The 20,870-nt window shown below is 40.2% G+C and overlaps 1 protein-coding gene across 3 annotated transcripts in view; it reads right to left on the bottom strand.

Moving 5' to 3' along the window:
- The window catches only part of TDRD5 (tudor domain containing 5), a 93,625-nt gene extending 81,882 nt beyond the window's left edge, over positions 1–11,743 (bottom strand). For 2 of the 3 annotated variants that reach the window (XM_036905920.2, XM_036905921.2), the window contains exons 1-4: positions 11,503–11,743; positions 10,615–10,852; positions 9,609–10,016; positions 7,836–8,017 (exon numbers count right to left, since the gene is read on the bottom strand). In XM_036905920.2, coding sequence (XP_036761815.2) covers positions 7,836–8,017; positions 9,609–10,016; positions 10,615–10,852; positions 11,503–11,577 — 903 coding nt within the window. In that variant the 5' untranslated portion in view covers positions 11,578–11,743. The remainder of the gene's footprint in view (positions 1–7,835; positions 8,018–9,608; positions 10,017–10,614; positions 10,853–11,502) is intronic. The other variant, XM_036905922.2, reaches the window with a different exon arrangement.
- Positions 11,744–20,870: the final 9,127 nt, after the last annotated feature.

Here is a 20,870-nt window from a genome sequence, read left to right as displayed (position 1 = left end):
CCTTTGAAGAAATAATGGCTGAAAACTTCCCCAAACTGGGGGACGAAATAATTACTCAGACCACGGAATTACACAGAACTCCCAAAAGGATGGACCCAAGGAGGACAACACCAAGACACATAATAATTAAAATGGCAAAGATCAAGGACAAGGAAAGAGTTTTAAAGGCAGCTAGAGAGAGGAAAAAGGTCACCTACAAAGGAAAACCCATCAGGCTATCATCAGACTTCTCAACAGAAACCTTACAAGCCAGAAGGGAATGGCATGATATATTTAATGCAATGAAACAGAAGGGCCTTGAACCAAGAATACTGTATCCAGCATGATTATCATTTAAATATGAAGGAGGGATTAAACAATTCTCAGACAAGCAAAAGTTGAGGGAATTTGCCTCCCACAAACCACCTCTACAGGGTATTTTAGAGGGCTTGCTCTAGATGGGAGCACTCCTAAGACTAAACAGATGTCACCAGAGAAAATAAAATCACCACAAAGAAAGCAGACCAACCAAATACTAAAGGCAAAAAATAAAATCAACTACCCACAAAAGCAGTTAAAGGAAACACAAAAGAGCACAGAATAAAACACCCAACATATAAAGAATGGAGGAGGAGGAATAAGAAAGGAGATAAATAAAGAATCACCAGTATCTATAATAGCTCAATAAGCGAGTTAAGTTAGGCAGTAAGATACTAAAGAAGCTAACCTTGAACCTTTGGTAAGCACAAATCTAAAGCCTGAAATGGCAATACGTACACACTATCAATAATCACCCTAAATGTAAATGGACTGAATGCACCAATCAAAAGGCACAGAGTAACAGAATGGATAAAAAAGCAAGACCCATCTATATGCTGCTTATAAGAGACTCACCACAAACCCAAAGACATGCACAGACTAAAAGTCAAGGGATAGAAAAAGATATTCCATGCAAACAGCAGGGAGAAAAAAACAGGTGTTGCAGTACTAGTATCAGACAAAATAGACTTCAAAGAAAGAAACAAGAGATAAAGAAGGACATTACATAATGATAAAGGGCTCAATCCAACAAGAGGATATAACCATTATAAATATATATGCACCCAACACAGGAGCACCAGCATATGTGAAACAAATACTAACAGAACTAAAGGAGGAAATAGAATGCAATGCATTCATTTTAGGAGACTTCAACACACCACTCACTCAAAAGGATAGATCCACAAAACAAAAAAACGTAAGGACACAGAGGCACTGAGCAACACACTAGAACAGATGGACCTAAAAGACATCTACAGAACACTTCACCCAAAAGCAGCAGGATACACATTCTCCTCAAGTGCACATGGAACATTCTCCAGAATAGACCACATACTAGGCCACAAAAAGAGCCTCAGTAAATTCCAAAAGATTGAAATCCTACCAACCAACTTTTCAGACCACAAAGGAATAAAACTAGAACTAATTGTACAAAGAAAGCAAAAAGGCCCACAAACACGTGGAGGCTTAACAACATGCTCCTAAATAATCAATGGATCAATGACCAAATTAAAATAGAGATCAAGCAATATATGGAAACAAATGACAACAACAACACAAAGCACCAACTTCTGTGGGATGCAGCAGAACCAGTCTTAAGAGGAAAGTATATAGCAATCCAGGCATATTTAAAGAAGGAAAAACAATCTCAAATGAATAGTATAATGTCACAATTATCAAAATTGGAAAAAAGAAGAACAAATGAGGCCTAAAGTCAGCAGAAGGAGGGACATAATAAAGATCAGAGAAGAAATAAATAAAATTGAGAAGAATAAAACAATAGAAAAAATCAATGAAACCAAGAGCTGGTTCTTTGAAAAAATAAACAAAATAGATAAGCCTCGAGCCAGACATACTAAGGAAAAAAGAGAATCAACACACATCAACAGAATCAGAAACGAGAAAGGAAAAATCATGATGGACCCCACAGAAATACAAAGAATTATTAGAGACTACTATGAAAACCTATATGCTAACAAGCTGGAAAACCTAGAAGAAATGGACAACTTCTTAGAAAACTACAACCTTCCAAGAGTGACTAAGGAAGAAACACAAAATCTAAACAAACCAATTACCAGCAAAGAAATTGAAGTGGTAATCAAAAAACTACCCAAGAACAAAACCCCTGGGCCAGAGGGATTTACCATAGAATTTTATCAGACATACAGAGAAGACATAATACCCATTCTCCTTAACGTTTTCCAAAAAATAGAAGAGGAGGGAATACTCCCAAACTCATTCTATGAAGCCAACATAACCCTAATACCAAAACCAGGCAAAGACCCCACCAAAAAAGAAAATTACAGACCAATATCCCTGATGAATGTAGATGCAAAAATACTCAACAAAATATTAGCAAACCGAATTCAAAAATACATCAAAAGGATCATACACCATGACCAAGTGGGATTCATCCCAGGGATGAAAGGATGGTATAACATTCGAAAATACATCAACATCATCCACCACATCAACAAAAAGAAGGACAAAAACCACATGGCCTTCTCCATAGATGCTGAAAAAGCATTTGACAAAATTCAACATCCATTCATGATAAAAACTCTCAACAAAATGGGTATAGAGGGCAAGTACCTCAACATAATAGAGGCCATATATGATAAACCCACAGCCAGCATCATACTGAACAGCGAGAAGCTGAAAGCTTTTCCTCTGAGATCGGGAACAAGACAGGGATGCCCACTCTCCCCACTGTTATTCAACATAGTACTGGAGGTCCTCACCACGGCAATTAGACAAAACAAAGAATTACAAGGAATCCAGATTGGTAAAGAAGAAGTTAAACTGTCACTATTTGCAGATGACATGATATTGTACATAAAAAACCCTAAAGACTCCACTCCAAAACTACTAGAACTGATACTGGAATACAGCAAAATTGCAGGATTCAAAATTAACACACAGAAATCTGTGGCTTTCCCATACACTAACAAGGAAATAATAGAAAGAGAAATCAGGAAAACAATTCCATTCACAATTGCATCAAAAAGAATAAAATACCTGGGAATAAACCTAACCAAGGAAGTGAAAGACCTATACCCTGGAAACTATAAGACACTCTTAAGAGAAATTAAAGAGGACACTAACAAATGGAAACTCATCCCATGCTCTTGGCTAGGAAGAATTAATATCATCAAAATGGCCATCCTGCCCAAAGCAATATACAGATTTGATGCAATCCCTATCAAATTACCAACAACATTCTTCAATGAACTGGAACACATAGTTCAAAAATTCATATGGAAACAACAAAGACCCCGAATAGCCAAAGCAATCCTGAGAAGGAAGAATAATGTTGGGGGATCTCACTTCGCAACTTCAAGCTCTACTACAAAGCCATAGTAATCAAGACAATTTGGTACTGGCACAAGTACAGACCCACAGACCAGTGGAACAGAACAGAGATTCCAGACATTAACCCAAACATATATGGTCAATTAATATACGCTAAAGGAGCCATGGATGTACAATGGGGAAATGACAGTCTCTTCAACAGATGGTGCTGGCAAAACTGGACAGCTACATGTAAGAGAATGAAACTGGACCATTGTCCAACCCCATACACAAAAGTAAATTAGAAATGGATCAAATACCTGAATGTAAGTCATGAAACCATAAAACTCTTAGAAAAAAACATAGGCAAAAAATCTCTTTGACATAAACATGAGTGACTTCTTCATGAACGTATCTCCCCAGGCAAGGGAAACAAAAGCAAAAATGAACAAGTGGGACTATATCAAGCTGAAAAGCTTCTGTACAGCAAAAGACACCATCAATAGAACAAAAAGGAACCCTACAGTATGGGAGAATATCTTTGAAAATGACACATCCGATAAAGGCTTGACGTCCAGAATATATAAAGAGCTCACGCACCTCAACAAACAAAAAGCAAATAATCCAATTAAAAAATGGGCAGAGCAGGACAGTTCTCCAAAGAAGAAATTCAGATGGCTAACAGACACATGAAAAGATGCTCCACATCGCTAGTCATCAGAGAAATGCAAATTAAAACCACAATGAGATATCACCTCACACCAGTAAGGATCGCCACCATCCAAAAGACAAACAACAAGAAATGTTGGCGAGGTTGTGGAGAAAGGGGAACCCTCCTACACTGTTGGTGGGAATGTAAACTAGTTTAACCATTGAAAGCAGTATGGAGGTTCCTCAGAATGCTCAAAATAGAAATACCATTTGACCCAGGAATTCCACTCCTAGGAATTTACCCTAAGAATGCAGCAGCCCAGTTTGAAAAAGACAGATGCACCCCTATGTTTATCACAGCACTATTTACAATAGCCAAGAAATGGAAGCAACCTAAGTGTCCATCAGTAGATGAATGGATAAAGAAGATGTGGTACATATACACAATGGAATATTATTCAGCCATAGGAAAACAAATCCTACCATTTGCAACAACATGGATGGAGCTAGAGGGTATTATGCTCAGTGAAATAAGCCAAGCAGAGAAAAACAAATACCAAATGATTTCACTCATCTGTGGAGTATAAGAACAAAAGAAAAACTGAAGGAATTTAACAGCAGCAGAAGCACAGAATCCAAGAATGGACTAACAGTTAACAAAGGGAAAAGGACTAGGGAGGATGGGTGGGAAGGGAGGGATAAGGGCAGGGAAAAAGAAAGGGGGCATTACGATTAGCATCTATAATGTGCGGGGGGGGCCACAGGGAGGGCTGTGCAACACAGAGAAGACAAGTAGTGATTCTACGGCATCTTACTACGCTGATGGACAGTGACTGTAATGGGGTGTGTTGGGGGGACTTGGTGAAGGGGTGAGCCTAGTAAACATAATGTTCTTCATGTAATTTTAGATTAATAATAACAAAATTTTTAAAAAAAGGAAAAAACTAGAAAAATGTATTTCTAGCAGATGACAGTCAAAATTCATTCATTTTGTTAAGTAAAAATGGACTCAGCAAAGTTTCTCCAATTCATTAAGATGAACGTATCTTCAGACAAAAATAGGCAAAGGAAGAAAACAGGTAATTCATTAAAATAAATAAAAATAGCTAATAAACATTTTTAAAAATTCAAGTTTGCCTGTAACGAAAATGGATATGAAACAGTCCATGTTCACCTTTTTGGTCAGAGAAAATATTTTTGTGTTTAAGCATCTTTCAAGAATTAACATTTGATTCTTTAACAACCGCATGGAATCCTAAGGTTATATAACCAGAATGTGTGGAGAAAAATACACTAACACACTATTAGATTAAGAAAATACTGGTACCTTTGGCAAAAATCATTTTTAGGAGTACAGATTTTCTTTGATAAAAATGAAAAATACCAACAAGTTAGATAGTTCATGGTAATCTTACTGAATTTAGCAAGCATAATCACTCAGTTTACCTACAGTGGAAAATAAACAGCCAGGTATTAGTCCTCTCTGGCACAGGAAATGCCAAGAAAAATAAAAATCTAAAAATTTGGGAATCACTATGAAAGGAATAGGAGTGAGCTCTATCTTTTGGCAGTAGGACTATGAATAACTTTATATAAGCATGGAAAAAAATGAAATAGAAAACAGAAAGATCAATAAAATCAAAATCTGCTTGTTTGAAAAAAAATTAAATCTTTAGCTAGACTGATCATGAAAAAATGAAAGAGAAAAGACAAATTGTCAATATTAGGAAATGAGAGAAGTAGTTTCACTATAGATCATACAGGCCTTAAAAAGATATTGACTGTAGTATTGGCAAAAGGACAGCCATGCAGATCAATGGACCAGAACAGAGAGTTCCCAAAACAGCCCTGCATATACATGAGGTCAATAGATTTGACAGAGGTGCCAATGTAATAAGGTAGCTCAGTGAGGAAAAGAGTGTTTTTCAACAAATAGCGCTGGAATAATTAGCTATTCATATGCAGAAAACTTTGATCCATAAAAAAATTGACTTGAAATGGATAAGAGACTAAGAACTAAAATCAAAACCCTCTAGGAGAACGTTTTTGTGACTTTGGATTAGGCAGAGATAAGACTCAAAAGAAAAATATAAATAGATTCCATCAAAATTAAAGACTTCTGCTGTACAAAAGCAGGATTAAGGAAAAGAAGAGACAAGCATAGACCAGGAGAAAATACCTGCAAGACACTTCTCTGAAAAAGGCCTTCTATCCAGTAGATACAAACAATTCTTCCAACTCAATATTAGATATTTCAAAGAAGACGCACAAATGGAAAATATGCACATGAAAAGATGCCCAAATTTATTCATCATTAGAGAAACTTCAATTAAAACCACAATGAACTACCACTACACATCCACTCAAAGGGCTAATAATTTAAAAGCTGACAATACAAAATGGTAATAAAGAAGCAACTGGAACTCTAAAATATAGTTCATGAGAAAGTAAAATCATAGTCATTTTGGAAAACAGTTCAGCAATTTTGTATAAAATTAAACATGCACTTATTCTGTATGACCCCAAAATCCTATTCCTAGCTATTTACCCAACAGAGACAAAATTCTATGTTCATACAAAGTAGATGCAAATGTTCAGGGTAGCTTTATCCAGAATACCCTAAACAAGAAGTAATAACCCAGGTATCACCTAATGAGAACAGATAACAAGTTGAGGTATAGCAATACAGTAGAATGACACTCAACAAGAAAAAGGAACAAACTACTGATACACACTGATGAATTACAAAAGCATCATGCTAAGTTAAAGAAGCTAGACACAAAAGGCTAGACATTATTTCATTTGTATGAAACTCTTGGAAAATCAAAATTATAGTTATAGAAAGCAGTGGTTTCTAAGTCTGTGGCTGCATTTAAGGAAGAGATCACCTAAAAACCAGCATGAAGGAACTGTCTGGGGATGATGGAAATGTTCATTTTGATGATTACATGACTTGATACACTTGTCAAAACAAACTATATGACTGAAACGGGTAAATTTTACTATATGTAAATTATGTAACTAAAGTTGAATTTTTTTTAATTTATAGAAATAGGGCACTTATAGGTTCTGAATTTAATTTCCATGTGCTTTTTCAGAGCTCAACTTGTTATCTTGATAACTTAACCAGGTCTTTGTTGGTTCTATATTATAAGTTTTTATTCGAAGTCCTTCAAAGGTACCCTGTTTTTCCAAAGTGTGTGTTCTGCCACTTCACTTTTACGAAAGATGTATATTAATACCAGTTTTCATCAACCCAAAATACCAAAAGAGGGTTTCCCTTTCAACAGAAAAAGACCAAAAGGAAATGGTATTCAGCGGTTGCTTTGAAGCAAGCCATCAGAGAGGCAGCATGGCCCCCGAGCTGGGAGAGCGGTCCCGCCAAGGTCCTACTCAGCATCTCAGCATCAAGCCTTCGGAACTTTGAACTGTGTCTTGAACTTCTGTGTTTTATCTTGATCTATTTTGTGTTTTATCTTGATCTATTTTTTGTATCTGTTACTAAGATGTGTCATAAGGTATCAGGGAAGCCTAGGAAAGGTTATTTTTGGGCCTGGGAACACTAAAAAATTTTCCCATATAAAGTAGTGGTACTTCCCACATAAAATGAAGTGGCTTCTTCACTTTACATTTCAGCTTACAAACGGTTTCACAGGAATACTCTACTTCTGGACAGTGGGGAAAACTGGTAGTAGAGACAGTGGAGATGATAAAATTGTGCTCTTTTCTCACTGCCACCTCTCATTTCTTACTAATCCACAAAACCACAGAAAATGCTTAAGTTAAATCTGAAATAAGTGAATGACTTCAATTTTAAAAGGTCAGTTTTTCCATCAGATCTTAATAACCACTGGATCCAAACTCAGATATCTCACCTGGTTTAATTTTTCAGTGTGATTCAGCCCTGAAGTCTCCAGTGCATTTGACTTAAAAGTCTTTTCCATGTTCAGTATTTGCTTCGGTCGTTCCATGTTTGCAGTGGGCTGTGCCTTTGCTACTGGGGTGCCTGTAGGGTATGACCTTGGTTTCATTCTAAAAGGCTGGGTAAAAATTTTACCTTTTGTAAATAAAAGAAGAGGAGAGAAAAATGTCACTAGTTATTTTCTGATGGCTATACATAGAGCTAATTGCCCTCAACTTAGAACAAGAAATTATGGAAAATAAACTTCATTTGCATATTAAGTCAATAAAATTTACAGTGGAAGTGATTAGTCATCTACTGAAGAAAACCAAGAGATTGTAAGTAGTGTTACTGAAAAGTCTGGGGCCATATAAAGTGCTAGTTAGTGCCACCTGAATATAATTACAGAGAGGCAAGATTCAATAGGTAAATACCTAAAAAGCCGTATCCTGTTAGGAGACCAAAAATATCCAAGTAAGGAATCTGCTTAGAACCATGCTTCTCAAACTGGATAACCACCTTGTTATCTACTACTGGGAGTAGGGAGTAAAAAGGGCTGGGTAACAAAGAACTACAGAATAAAGGATATTATTCTAGAATATAAACTTTTTTCTTCAAGATTTGTAGGGAAGGGGGTACCACTGGAGAGGTGTTATTCTGTTATACATGAAAGATCTCTCATTGTACCTCACCATGGCCTAGCTCTTTCTTTACCCTATGATCAAGCTCACCAAAAAAACCAGTTACTTCCCAAGTATCCTGATGATAGGAAGAGGAAGCTACAGATGGGAAACATGAACAATCCAATCCCTGGGAAAGAATATCCACCCCCACTATTCAAAAAGTTGGCAAATGGCTTTACATAACTCAACCTCTTGTAAGTTTAACAGCATGTTAGGTTCCCTACTTGAGCACCTCAAGAATACTGACACAGGTAAGGGTTAGATTCAAATCACTTAGTGGTCCCCACAGCCTTCCCTGACCAGAACATGTAAAACCTCGAACATATCCCCAATGAATTATATTTCCCACCACAGTTTAAATACTGGTTTGTAAACCTATGACATTCTCACGGTTAATCTATACTCACCTAAATACGATTTAACAGAAAAATTTTAATCACTGAAATAGGCAAAGAATTCCCCAAATAGGTTCAGTGTATAAAGTCTATATTGTCAAGGGTCTAGAGAGACTCTATACAAATGATCACATTGGTCTTCTGAGCCTTTAAGATAAAAGCTGGGTATCTAATCCTAGCTGCACCACTTTTCTAGCCATGAAACTTTGGAAAAGTCATTTAACTCTCCTGAGCTTTGGATTCCTTATCTGTAAGACAGGGTTACTCATGCTACTGTCAATAGTATAGCAATGAGAATCCAACATAAATTCTATACAAACAAGGTGGTTAACATTACACTATATAAATTCCTACAGTGTCTGCTAGGATATCAAAGATCAGCTACCACTTCTGATAAGCTTTCTAAATGCCAGGCATTTTACAGACCTCATATCCTTTAATCCCCAGCACAACTCCAAGAAGCAATTATTATTGTTCCTATTCTAGAGATTAGGAAACTAAGGCTTAGACAATTTAAGTAACTTGGCGGAGATCAGCTGGCAAGTGGCAGAGCCATGATTTAATTTCAACCAACTTTTGGGGCTTAGCCATTACATACCACCATATGGGCCACAACTGCTCCAAAATTTGCTGATCCACAAAACAGTTACTAATGCTAACAATGCTTACCTGCTAGCCATCCTCTCCTCTTTTCCTCTGAGATGCTCTTCTTTAGCATCAGTAAAGAACCTGCTCTGGTCTGCTCTACAGAAATGACATCTGAAGCAGCATTCAGCACTTCAAACAGAGAGAAGAATCCATACTGCATATACTGGAATGTTCGCCCAAATCGCTTGGCAAATGCCTTTTCAAAATCAGAAAGGAGAACAGGAGATAACGCCAAGAGGTCTTTCAACTCACTCTTCACAACAGCTGGAAGAACAGGGGGCACCCCTCCTCGATAAGGTACCAGCGGACGAGAGCGTGGCCCAGAACAAACACTGGCCCTTCTCTTCTGCAAGGAGTTTTGAACCTTATGGCTGCTCCTCTGTTTGGCAACTAAACTTGCTATTCCTTTGGTGGATTCATCTGGAATGGCTAAAGCAGTGTGAAAAAAGAAATCATATTTAGGTGAAAACTTACTCCCTTCTTTATCTTTTGCACCTGTGGCTTACATAGACGATTTTTAACTCTCCAAGGAACTGTGTTTCTAGGAAGCATGATAAACGTGAATCTGCGGTTCCACCCCATCTTGAATTTTAGACAACTTGTCAGCTCCTCTACCAGAAAATGAAGAGAAAGGTAAAACCCCATATGTTATCATTACTGTTAACTGACTCCTAAAGTATCTGAAACTCTGGAGATAAACTTCCCTATGTTTTTTGGGGACTTCATGAAATTTAAAACATGAGTTCATAATTAAAAAGTCACATTGTTATATTTCTCCTGATTTGAGTGAAATAATCTGAAACCACATGCAAACTGTGTTTTTTGTGAATGTACATTTTTCTAGGGAAAGGTTTCCTGATTTTGTTTAAGCTCTTAACTCTGCCCACAACCTCAAAGGTGCCTATGATGCCCCTCACCCTCAACAAAATAAAAAAATCCCTGTCTGGGGTGAAGGATAATTGCTAGAACAATTCTTTAGTAAGTGATTATTTTTACAAAGTTTAAGACTTTCAAATTGTAAACCTACCTTTCAGTATGACAGTACCACCCTTACAGGGACACACACAGACGACATCAGGCATGTCCAACACTAGCTCCTTAGTGGACCGATACCCAAGGATTCGGAGTGGTAAATGGTTGCCAACCATCAAAAGGTACTCCTTTTCCAACTGCTGTGGGGTCAAACCATCTTTGGCGGACATGAGAAGTGACCGTATTTCTTTCCTCAGGCCTTCCCCTATACGCTCTTGTTCAGACATTGCTCCCTACAGGATTTAAGATAGAAATACTGCTCGTGAGGAAGAGCAGGCAAACCGAACTTGGAAGGAAAGAAAGGTTTGAAAGGGCCAAGAGTGGAATATAAACTGAGATGCAAGTTTTAAAGGTGGTAAAACATAAGCAATATTGTCAGGGCTCTCAGAAATTTGCTTCTCGCAAAGTTCCCACACAATTCAAACTCTCAAGATGAACCAGCGTGTGTTTCTCGAGAAATCAGTGCCACTGGCTAATGTGTGTGAAGTCCGAGTACCCGGCTCACTTTAACGGATCGTTAAGCCGGGTTTGCTTGGGGTTTTACCCTACACTACAAATTTCGTGTCTGAATCTCTGCCCGACTCGGAATCAGGGCTGGTAACCGCCTTCCCCAAACCTAGGAAACGGCGCCAAGACGCTCGCACCCGCGTACGTCTTCAGCCCAAACCGACGGGAGGCTCCCCACTTTTTCCTCACCCCAATCAACGACCCCATCTTGGCCCGCCCCGGCTCCACTTCGCCCAGGCGAGGGGACCCCTTCCCGGCGGCCACCATCTGTCGCGACCGCCTGGTGGGGTGCGGTCCACCCGCCCCGGAACGGCCCACTGACTGGGGGGACGGGTAGGGGAGGGAGGCAGGTGGAGCACCCGCGTGGCTGACCTACCTGGCCGCCGCTCAACGGTCTCTCCCCGCGCCGGGGCTGCCGTTGCCGAGAGACCCCCGCGCGCCTGCGCACCATCCTGAGTCGGGCGTCGCGTTCCAGCCTGAGGGCGCGCGGCCGGTGGGACGGTTGGCCAGGACTGGTCTCTCCGAGGTCCGCTCCTAGGCCCGCCCCAGTTTCGGGCCGCTTGGCGGGGTTTCCAGGCAGCGTGGGCTGCCCTCTAGGACCGCCGGCGCCTACCTCTTCCGACGTGGTTGGAAAATGCGAGGTGGGGCCGCGGAGCAAGAACTTCAACCACCTCCCGGGCAGGGGCCGTCCAGCCCTAGGCAACCGGGAGGAGACGGAGACCTCGAGGTTCTTAATTCAGGATGTGACTCATAATCACCTGTGGAGATTATTTAAGGGAGAGAAAAAGATACCCAGGTCTGATCAGCAGAGACTGATTTGGTAGATCTAGATCTATTGGCGGGGGAAAGGGGGGATTTACATGCAATTCTGATGCTCGGAGGAGAATCACAGCTGAGCTAGGTGCAATTTAGGCTCCAGAAGACAGGAAAGGATAGGGTGAGAAGGGTTTCTTGAATGAGTGGAGAATATTCTAGATGCCCTGGAGATAAAAGAGCTGGGAAACTAAAGAAGAAGATGTATTTATTGGATAGGTGGAATGAACCAGATTTATAAGGTCCTTGAAAACCAGAAACAGTGGTCTAAAGGGTATATAACAGACACATAGTATTAAGGCTTTTACCTTAAAATGCACAATCTAAATAAAGGAACAAGACAAACCAAAAGATAACCAAGGAATATGAATCGGCAAGGAAACCAGAGGACATGCATCTGCCTTATCTTCCATCTAAAATCCCATGATACCATAAAACACCCCCACCCCAAAAAAAAGCCCTAGGGGACAAAATATTCCATCAGTGAGCTAGAAATATTTAGGGATCCCTAAAAGACAGAAAAGATTTATGGACTGCTTTATAGCACAATGGACAAGGCTAAATAGGAAATTAACAAAAAAGAAAATGATGAGACAAGAATGGATCCAGACATTCCAATATTTGAATGATAAATGGAAATAACACAAAGAATGGTGATGAGGGTTGAAGGTTTAAAAAAGAAGAAAATGTTCCAGATTTGAAGAAAAACACAAATTTTCAGATTAAAAGGACCCACTGAGTCTTTAGAATAACTAATGAAAAAGATCCCATCCTAGACAAAGTCTAGGAGAAAGGGAAACGAGATTACATATAGAAATAGGTTACCTATAAAGCAATGGAAATTAGATTGCCATTGGATTTCTCAATGGAGCAGTATCTTCAAAGCTGAAACTGGAATCCTTTACCCAGCCAAATCAACACTCAAGTGGGACAAAGAAAAGACATTTTCAGACATGCAGGGATTCAGAAAGTTTATCACCTCACTAAGTAATTTGAGAATGAGTCCTGCAAAATGAACAATGAATTGAAAAAACGCATTACCCCAAATTCTCATCCCCAATTATCCAAGATTACACATACTGAGCATATAGATTAATTTTCTTCCCAATTACTCTGAGAAAAGTACATTTATGACCCCCATTTTTAAATGAAGAAACTGATAGACATGAACAAGAATATAACAATAATAGGCAATAAAAGCTTAAAACTTATGATTGAATCTAGAAAGTTATTGGTGCATAATGTGAAAAAAAAATTTTTTTCCAAAGATGCTATAGAGCTAAATCTCAGATCAATTACTTCAAACCAAGTGTCAGGCTGTTTTGAGTTGTTTCAATAAGGAGATGCCATTTGGAAGAGTAGCTACAATTACAGTAATTGCTTGTGCTTAAAATAATGTGCTGTCATTCTCCAAGACCTGTGAGTCTTTCGTAGTGGCTAACCTGGGAAGTGAATGGGAATGAGGTGGGAACCATTACCCAGGCATTTTATCAAGACTGATGGTGACACTTCTCAACCCTCCAGATTTATGGTGCTTTTGATGTATTATTTCATTACCGCACTTGGCATTTCCTGCCAGGATAGCCCTTAGTAAGCAAATGTGCCAATGTAGGAATTCTGTCAGTTGCTAAGATGACATATTTCACCTATTCACTTGGCAAGTAGGGTACATAACCATAGGATGAATTCAGTCCTACTAGCCCTCCCCAAAGGTGAACTTGGGTCAGAAGTCAATTCATTAATCACCTAACCCCTATAAGCTCAGAATGTTGATGGCAACCAGTGACATTCTGGATGCCAGAAATTAATGTTACCATGGAATAAGTGATAATCACTGAAAAGTTTGGGTACTTCCTTCTCTCCAGAGCAGTTATCCATAAAGGATCACAAGGCCTCTGGGGAAAGGCTGGGAGGAAGGTTTGCAAGAGTTAAGTACAGTGTTTCAGCAGCATCTTTTAAAAATATTTGGACTATGATCTGGAGGCTCTGGGTCTGGAATCTGATTTAGTTTGGGGACTAAGGTGAAAAGTCATGTGTCACGAGAGGCCTCTGTTCCTGAGACCTAGAATTATGTCTTGTTGGTTTGCTTTTGTTGCATAAATCAAAAAGACTTAGTGGGTTGTTCAGTCCTGGGGGATCCTACAATTAATAAACCACAAGAAAGCTCTGTGAGTCAGATCAATGTGTTTTACACCCTACTGCCTATTAAGGTGACCAGAGCACACTTCTCTTCTGGTAATTAAATGTCTCCACCTGGTCTCCCAGCCCTGCTTGCATCTGAGAGTGTAGTTTAATTGCAGCTGCTCCTATCAGCATTCCTGTCTTAGAAAACAGCTGGTACAGAGTTTTTGTAGGGTTTTTTTAAGGCTTCTGAAGCTTAATATATGCCTCATGACAAGAGTGAGAGAATCTTTTGAAAAAACATAGGGAGTGGGTGAGTTAGAAGCTCTTGATATAACTAAGCATTCCTGCCTCCCAAGGTTTTTTAACATTGTGCCCAATTTGGAGCCATTCAATGCCACTGTTTCATTCTATTTCCCACAGCAATTACTCCAAGCCTTTGCCATCCCAGTTACACTTCTAACCCACTGCTGCTTCACCACTAGAAAATGATTTTGCTCCAACTTTCAGCCCAGGCCTCTAAACTAGCCCCCTCACCTCCTTCCTCCTGGTCTTGGAAGGTGAGGGGCCATCCATCCTACCCATCCAACCTACTGTTGAGTCTATCTCCCCAGCTCCTCTAGGACCATGACCTTGACCTTTTGTTATTATTACACAGTCCTATATTCAACATCTTTTTATAGACTCCTTTCCTATAACATAAAGTTATTTTATGGTCCTTTTATCAAACGCACACAACACAGACATGCACAAACAGGAGGAAAGAGAAAAACTTTTGACCTATGTCCCTCTCTTGCCATTCCTTCATGAAAAATCCTTGCAAGAACAGTCCACACTCATCTTTTCCCACTTTTTTGTCCACCATCCACTATTCAATCCAAAGCAATCAGGCTGCTACTCCAGACATTATTCTTAAATTAACTTTTACTAAAATCAATGACAAATCTTCTAATTGACAAACCTTAAAGGCTTTCCAATCTTTTCATCTTAGATGACCTCTGCTAGTTACTCTTGGTGTCCCCCTTCCTTTCTGAAAAATCTCTCCTTGGTGGGTTTCTATTCTGCTGCTGCACTGGGCCTGGCTCCTAGTTTTCTGCTATTCCATTAAATGTCCATGGACCCCAGAGTCTGTCCTTCACCCTTCTCCTTTTTTACTCTTACCCCTCTTCCTGAGTAATCTTTTTCACTTCCATGGTTTCAGCTTTGGCTGATATCTTCTGAAAGTCTTATCCAAACAACAAATATCTTTTAGCTCCTTGTCTTGCCAATGGGTTTCGGCCCCGGGCAAGTTCGCTATAGATTCAGTGTGACCAAAGAAAATGACAGCAAAACATTCTTGGGGTGAAAAAGGTTACACCCAACTTTATTTCCAGGTGGCAGGTCAGTCACTAGAATCCCATTCACTCGGAGCGAGTCTGCAGGCAGCAAGCCAGTCTCTGCCTCTGGGCCCCTGTCTGCACAGTCGTCCCACACAGCTGTCCTCTGGGCCTCTCTCCTCAGCACTGCCACCACTCTGGCCTCTGCTCTACTCTCCTGCAGCCTTGAAGCCCTGCCACCGTGTCGTGCCCAGAGCACTGGGCAGAGCTCTTTATATAGAGTCTACAGCCATGTATTGCCCACAGGTGTGCAGTGAGGTAGTCAACCAGGGCCAGGTGAGAATTCTGGCCACAGGAACTCTCATTTTATCCACACTCCTACTATGTGCCAGGCACTGTTCTAGAAGATGGGACTCTGTTGGACCTCACCAAGGACAAGGAAAAAGCAGAGAAATATGTAATACATAATGTTAAGTAATTAAGTGTTCTTAAGAAAAATAAACCAGGGTAAGGAAATGAGAAGGGGCTGCCTTAAATGGAGTATTTAGAAAACACTTCTTTCTAACCTCTGTGACAGTGGTTCTCAACATACGGTTCCAGAGCAGTGGCACAACCTGGAAACCTGTTAGAAATGCCAATTCCCAGGCCCCCCACCCCAGACCTGCTGTATCAGGAACTGGGCTAGACTTGGGGAAGGGGGAATGGAGTCCAGCAATGTGTTCTCATAAGCCCTCCAAGTGATTCCGATGCATGCTAAAATGAGAACCTCCGCTCTAAAGCAGTTTCCCATTGAATGTGCCATGAATAGAATTCAGGTGTGACTCTGACACTGATTTTTCTCTGCCCCTATGGGCAGCTTAAGGATTGGAGGGAAGAGAGGTACTGGGAGCCCTCCAACCCAAAGCATCTTGCACCAAGTGGGCTCAGCTGGCATGACCATAGGGCCTCCAGGTAAGTAGGCAAGAGCGATTCACCACTCATAGATATGCTCAAATATCTGGGGGTCCCCAAGGATCTACTTCCTCCTCAGTGTGGCACCTGCAGATCCACGGATGAAGTTCCACTTCCACGTGTGTGAGGAGGCTGCACAGAACAGACAGAGGCCCACAGGAGGCTGGGGTCCTGCTGGGAGCGGTCCCAGCGCTGATGGCCACTTCCACTCTAGCTGCCCTAGGACCTCTTACTAATGCACGTGTTGAGCTCCCTCGGTTTCATCATTATTTTGAAATATGTCTTGACAAGAAAGTTTGATTGGATTTGAATCCATTTGCATCCTCAAATATCAAAATTACAGTTGTTGAGGAAAGAAAAGATCGATTCTTTAAGTTCAACTGTTGTAAATTTTTAAGTGGCTATAAAAATGATTTTTAAACTTTTTAATCATTTCACAATGTATAGATAAATAATGTACATCAAGTATATACAATTTTTATTTGTCAGTTTGTGGATAAAATGAGAGTTTCTGTGGCCAGGATTCTCACCTGGCCCTGGGTGACTAGCTCACTGCACACCTGTGGGCAATACATTGCTGTTGACTCTATATAAAAGAGCTCCACCCAGTGCTCTGGGCACGACACGGTGGCATGGCTGCAAGGCTGCAGGAGAGCAGAGGCTGGCATGGTGGCAGCACCAAGGGCAGAGGCCCAGAGGACGGCTGTGCAGGCAGAGGGGCCCAGAGGCAGAGACCGGCTTGCTGCATGCAGACTCACTCTGAGTGAATGGGATTTTAGAGACTGACCTGCCACCTGGAAATAAAGTTGGGTGTAACCCTTTCACCCCAAGAACGTTTTGCTGTCAGTTTCTTTGGTCACATTGAATCCATAGCAAACTTGCCTGGGGCTGAAACCCATTGGCAAGACACAGTTACATCTCAGTAAAGCTGGAAAATAAATATATAAAAACTTTTAAAATTGTGTAAATACATTTCTCAGCAATAACAAAAACCTAAAGAGCTTGTCTTTAGAAAGTCTTGATTAGGAATTTCATGTAGCCATTTCAAATGCAAAATTTATATTTGTGGAAGTAAGCTCAAGATTCTTTTTTTTTTATTTAGAGTACTTAATTTTTTAATAGAGGTATTAATCGACATATAACATTAGTTTCAGGTATATAATGACTCAATATTTGTATATATTGGGAAATTATCACCACAATAAATCTAATTTTTTGTTCCCATACATACAAAAATTGTTTTTCTTATGATGAGGACTTTTAAAATATACTGTCTTAGCAACTTTCAAATATGCAATACAATATAATTAACTACAGTCATCATGCTGTACTATACATCCCAATGATTTCTTTATTTTATAACTGCAAGTTTGTCCCTTTTGACCCCCTCCACTGATTTCAAGATCAATGTTAAATTTTGAAAATATTTTATTTGTATACAAATTTAATTTCCTGATATCTAATCCCTAATATTTTATATTTTATTTCTTGCCATAATTATGTATCAAAAATATAATTTTTCACCAAGCCCTATACAGATACCTTCAGATCCCCTCACTTGCCCCAGTATGTCATTCAAATAGTATCATTTTCTAGATTTGCTATAATGGGAAAAATAATGGGAAAAAACTGAAGCACTGCTCTAGGATCTCAGTATCTGTCTCTCTTAACCTCCCTCTCTCTCTCTCTCTCTCCCCCTCTCTCCACTCAGTCCCCTCCATAACACAACACTGAAATGGGTAACAAAGAAAATAGAGTCCTTGGGGTCAAACAAGCCAAAAGAAATTGGAAGTATCTCATTGATGATGGCAACAGAGAGATTCTAAACTGAAGAACAATGGAGCCAAAGCTGCCCATGATCATGCTTCCACGTGCTGTTCTTTTTCAGTGGTTTTCTCTGTCCTCCCTCCCATGTGGCACTCAGGGATACCTCCTGAGCTGGGGAGCAAGATTTCCTAATAATCAAGGATCAGCCTTATCCCTGAAAGGCTTAGTGGGCCCTAGGATGGGGCTCAGGATAGAAGAAATTTGGAGTGGTTGGCTTAGGCCTTCTCTGCTCTTGACTGTAATGTCAAAACCAGAGTGCAGGCTAAGGAAATGGGGCTGAGTGTCCGGCCACCTGACTTTTTTCTTTTTTCCTGATCAGCTTTTTAAGTCCTAAAGGAAAGAGCCAAGAGAGCTCTCAAGGCCTATAATGCATCCAACCTGACTGGCCAAGGTAGAGGACTAGTTAGGGGTTAGGGTCCAAAGCTCAAGCCAGCAACAGAGAGTGTGAGCTGGAGAATCTGTGCTCATGTGTCTTGAGGGCCCTGCAGAGGAGGCTGCTGCCACAGTTGTCAGCTGGGAAAAAATCATGATCTTGGTCAGAGAAGCACCATCTGTCCTAAGCTTCAACCCTAAATATTCAATTGTCTACTATGCACTTGCAGGCAGGTATCCTACAGACAGCTAGCTCAATATGTCTGACACTGAACTTATTGTGCCCACCTACCTTTAAATAAAATCTATTTTTCTCTTGTGTTCCCTCAGTTGGACATTAGACCTATTCACCCAGTTACTCTGACCAGAGTATTGAGAGTCACCACCTTTTCATCTATATGTAACATATCCCACCTTTCACCTGGATTTCTGGAACAGAGTCTCCTTGCTAGTCTCTCTACCTCGATCCTCTTCCCATTCCAATTCACCTTCAACCTTGTCTAGAAAGTCACTTTTCTAAATTGCAGATCTGACCATTTTATTGCTTACTTAAAATGCTTCAATGGATGCCTAGAAGATAAAATCCAAATTCTCTTCTATGGTGTAAAAGGCTTTTCATTTCTTTGGCTGCCTACCTGTCTGTCTCCTCTTTTACCAATTTGTTGATTACCTGCCAAATCTGAGTGTTCTCTTCTGTACTGCTCCCTCAGGTGGAAAGCCCAGTTCTTAAAGCCCACCTGAGGACTGCCTGCCCATACCATAATATGGCTCAGATTGCATCTGACACCCTGATAGAATTACTTACCCCTCCTTTGTATCTTCATGGTACCATAGAGATCAGTGATTCTCAACCAGGCGCAATTTTGCTTCTAAGGAACACTTGGCAACATCTGGAGACACTTTTGGTCATGGCAACTGGGGGTGGAGTGCTACTGGCATCTGGTGGGCAGGGGCCAGGGATGCTGCTGAAGGTCCTACAATGACAGGACAGCCCCCAAGAACAAAGAATTATCTGTTCCAAAACGCCAATAGTGCTGAGGTGGAGAAACACTGATGTAGATCCTTCTGTCATAACATATGCACTTTATCACACCTGTTTACATATGTTTCTCCCTGTTAGGCCGTAAGTTCCTCAAAAGCATACAACATATTACCTTTGAATCCTCAGAGGTGAGACATGCAAAACACATAGCACTCACATAGTAGGTGCTCACTAGTATACTCAAACATATAGTAGGTGCTCACTAAATATCTGTGTGGTGCACTGGCGAGAGAAAAATAAAGTCAGGCTTATCTCACCACTGCACCCAACAGAATGACAACTGCATCTCTAGGCCAAGAAGATAGGAACATAAGATGCCTGAGGTCAGTATAGTTAGGGGAAGTGGGTCTTCCAGAGATACCTGCAGTTAGGACCAACTGCCAGCCTATTAAGGTCAAAATCTCCATCTTTTCAAATCCTCTGTCCCTTTACCACCACCACTACCACCACCACCCCTCCTCCCAATAAATGGCTACCAAATTCTGTTGATCCTCTGCCTCAGAAATATTTCCTGAATCCAGACCATCCCATTGCCACAGCCTCAGATCTGGCTCTCATCAGCATCACTTCCCTAGACCACATTGTACCCTCCTGGTTGTGCCCTTCTCTACAAATTGGCAAAGTTAAATTTAAATCAAATTTAACAAAGCCGATTGAGAAAGTCAAATTTAAGTGTCTGTAGTTTCTGCCCTAAAATAAGATTTGCAATGTGATAATGAATTCCAGCTTTTCCATTAAATAATTTATGTAAGTCAATATTCATCTCATATTAACACAAAATGTCAATACACTAAAGGGGAGTAAGTATAATAATTTAGAAAGTCTTGAAATCTTACAAGACCTTTTTTTTTTTTTTGTCTTGGAAACAAACTCAAAAGTCAACAACTTTAATTGGTTCTCCCTTCTTCTGGTAACCTTGTTCCCACAGATGTTAATCTCCTAACAAATCCAAACAAGGAGTAAAGTATTTAGGGGTTTAAAATGTGTACATATAATATTATCAACAGAGGGATGACCAACACTTTCAATTAAAAAGGAATCTAAAAGAAAATATCATTCTATGAGTTAGATGGAGGTCAGCCAGCTAGACTCATAATACTACCTCAGCACTTCCTAACTCCTCCACCTTTCAGAGATGCTGTGTTGACCTTTTACCATGGAACATGATGCACTTTATCAGATATTGTCATTGTCATTCATAATCTGGCATGTATTATAAGTTGGTGCTTGTGTTATTGTTGAGTAGGGATACAGAAAACAAAGTGATGATTCTGTCACTTGCCAGTGGTCCCACAGCAAAGG

The sequence above is a fragment of the Manis pentadactyla genome, chromosome 9 (genome assembly GCF_030020395.1).
Source record: "Manis pentadactyla isolate mManPen7 chromosome 9, mManPen7.hap1, whole genome shotgun sequence".
Taxonomy (NCBI): Eukaryota; Metazoa; Chordata; class Mammalia; order Pholidota; family Manidae; genus Manis; species Manis pentadactyla.
The sequence above is the reverse complement of the archived record's forward strand: the minus strand, read 5'-3'. Positions and strand labels throughout refer to the sequence as shown.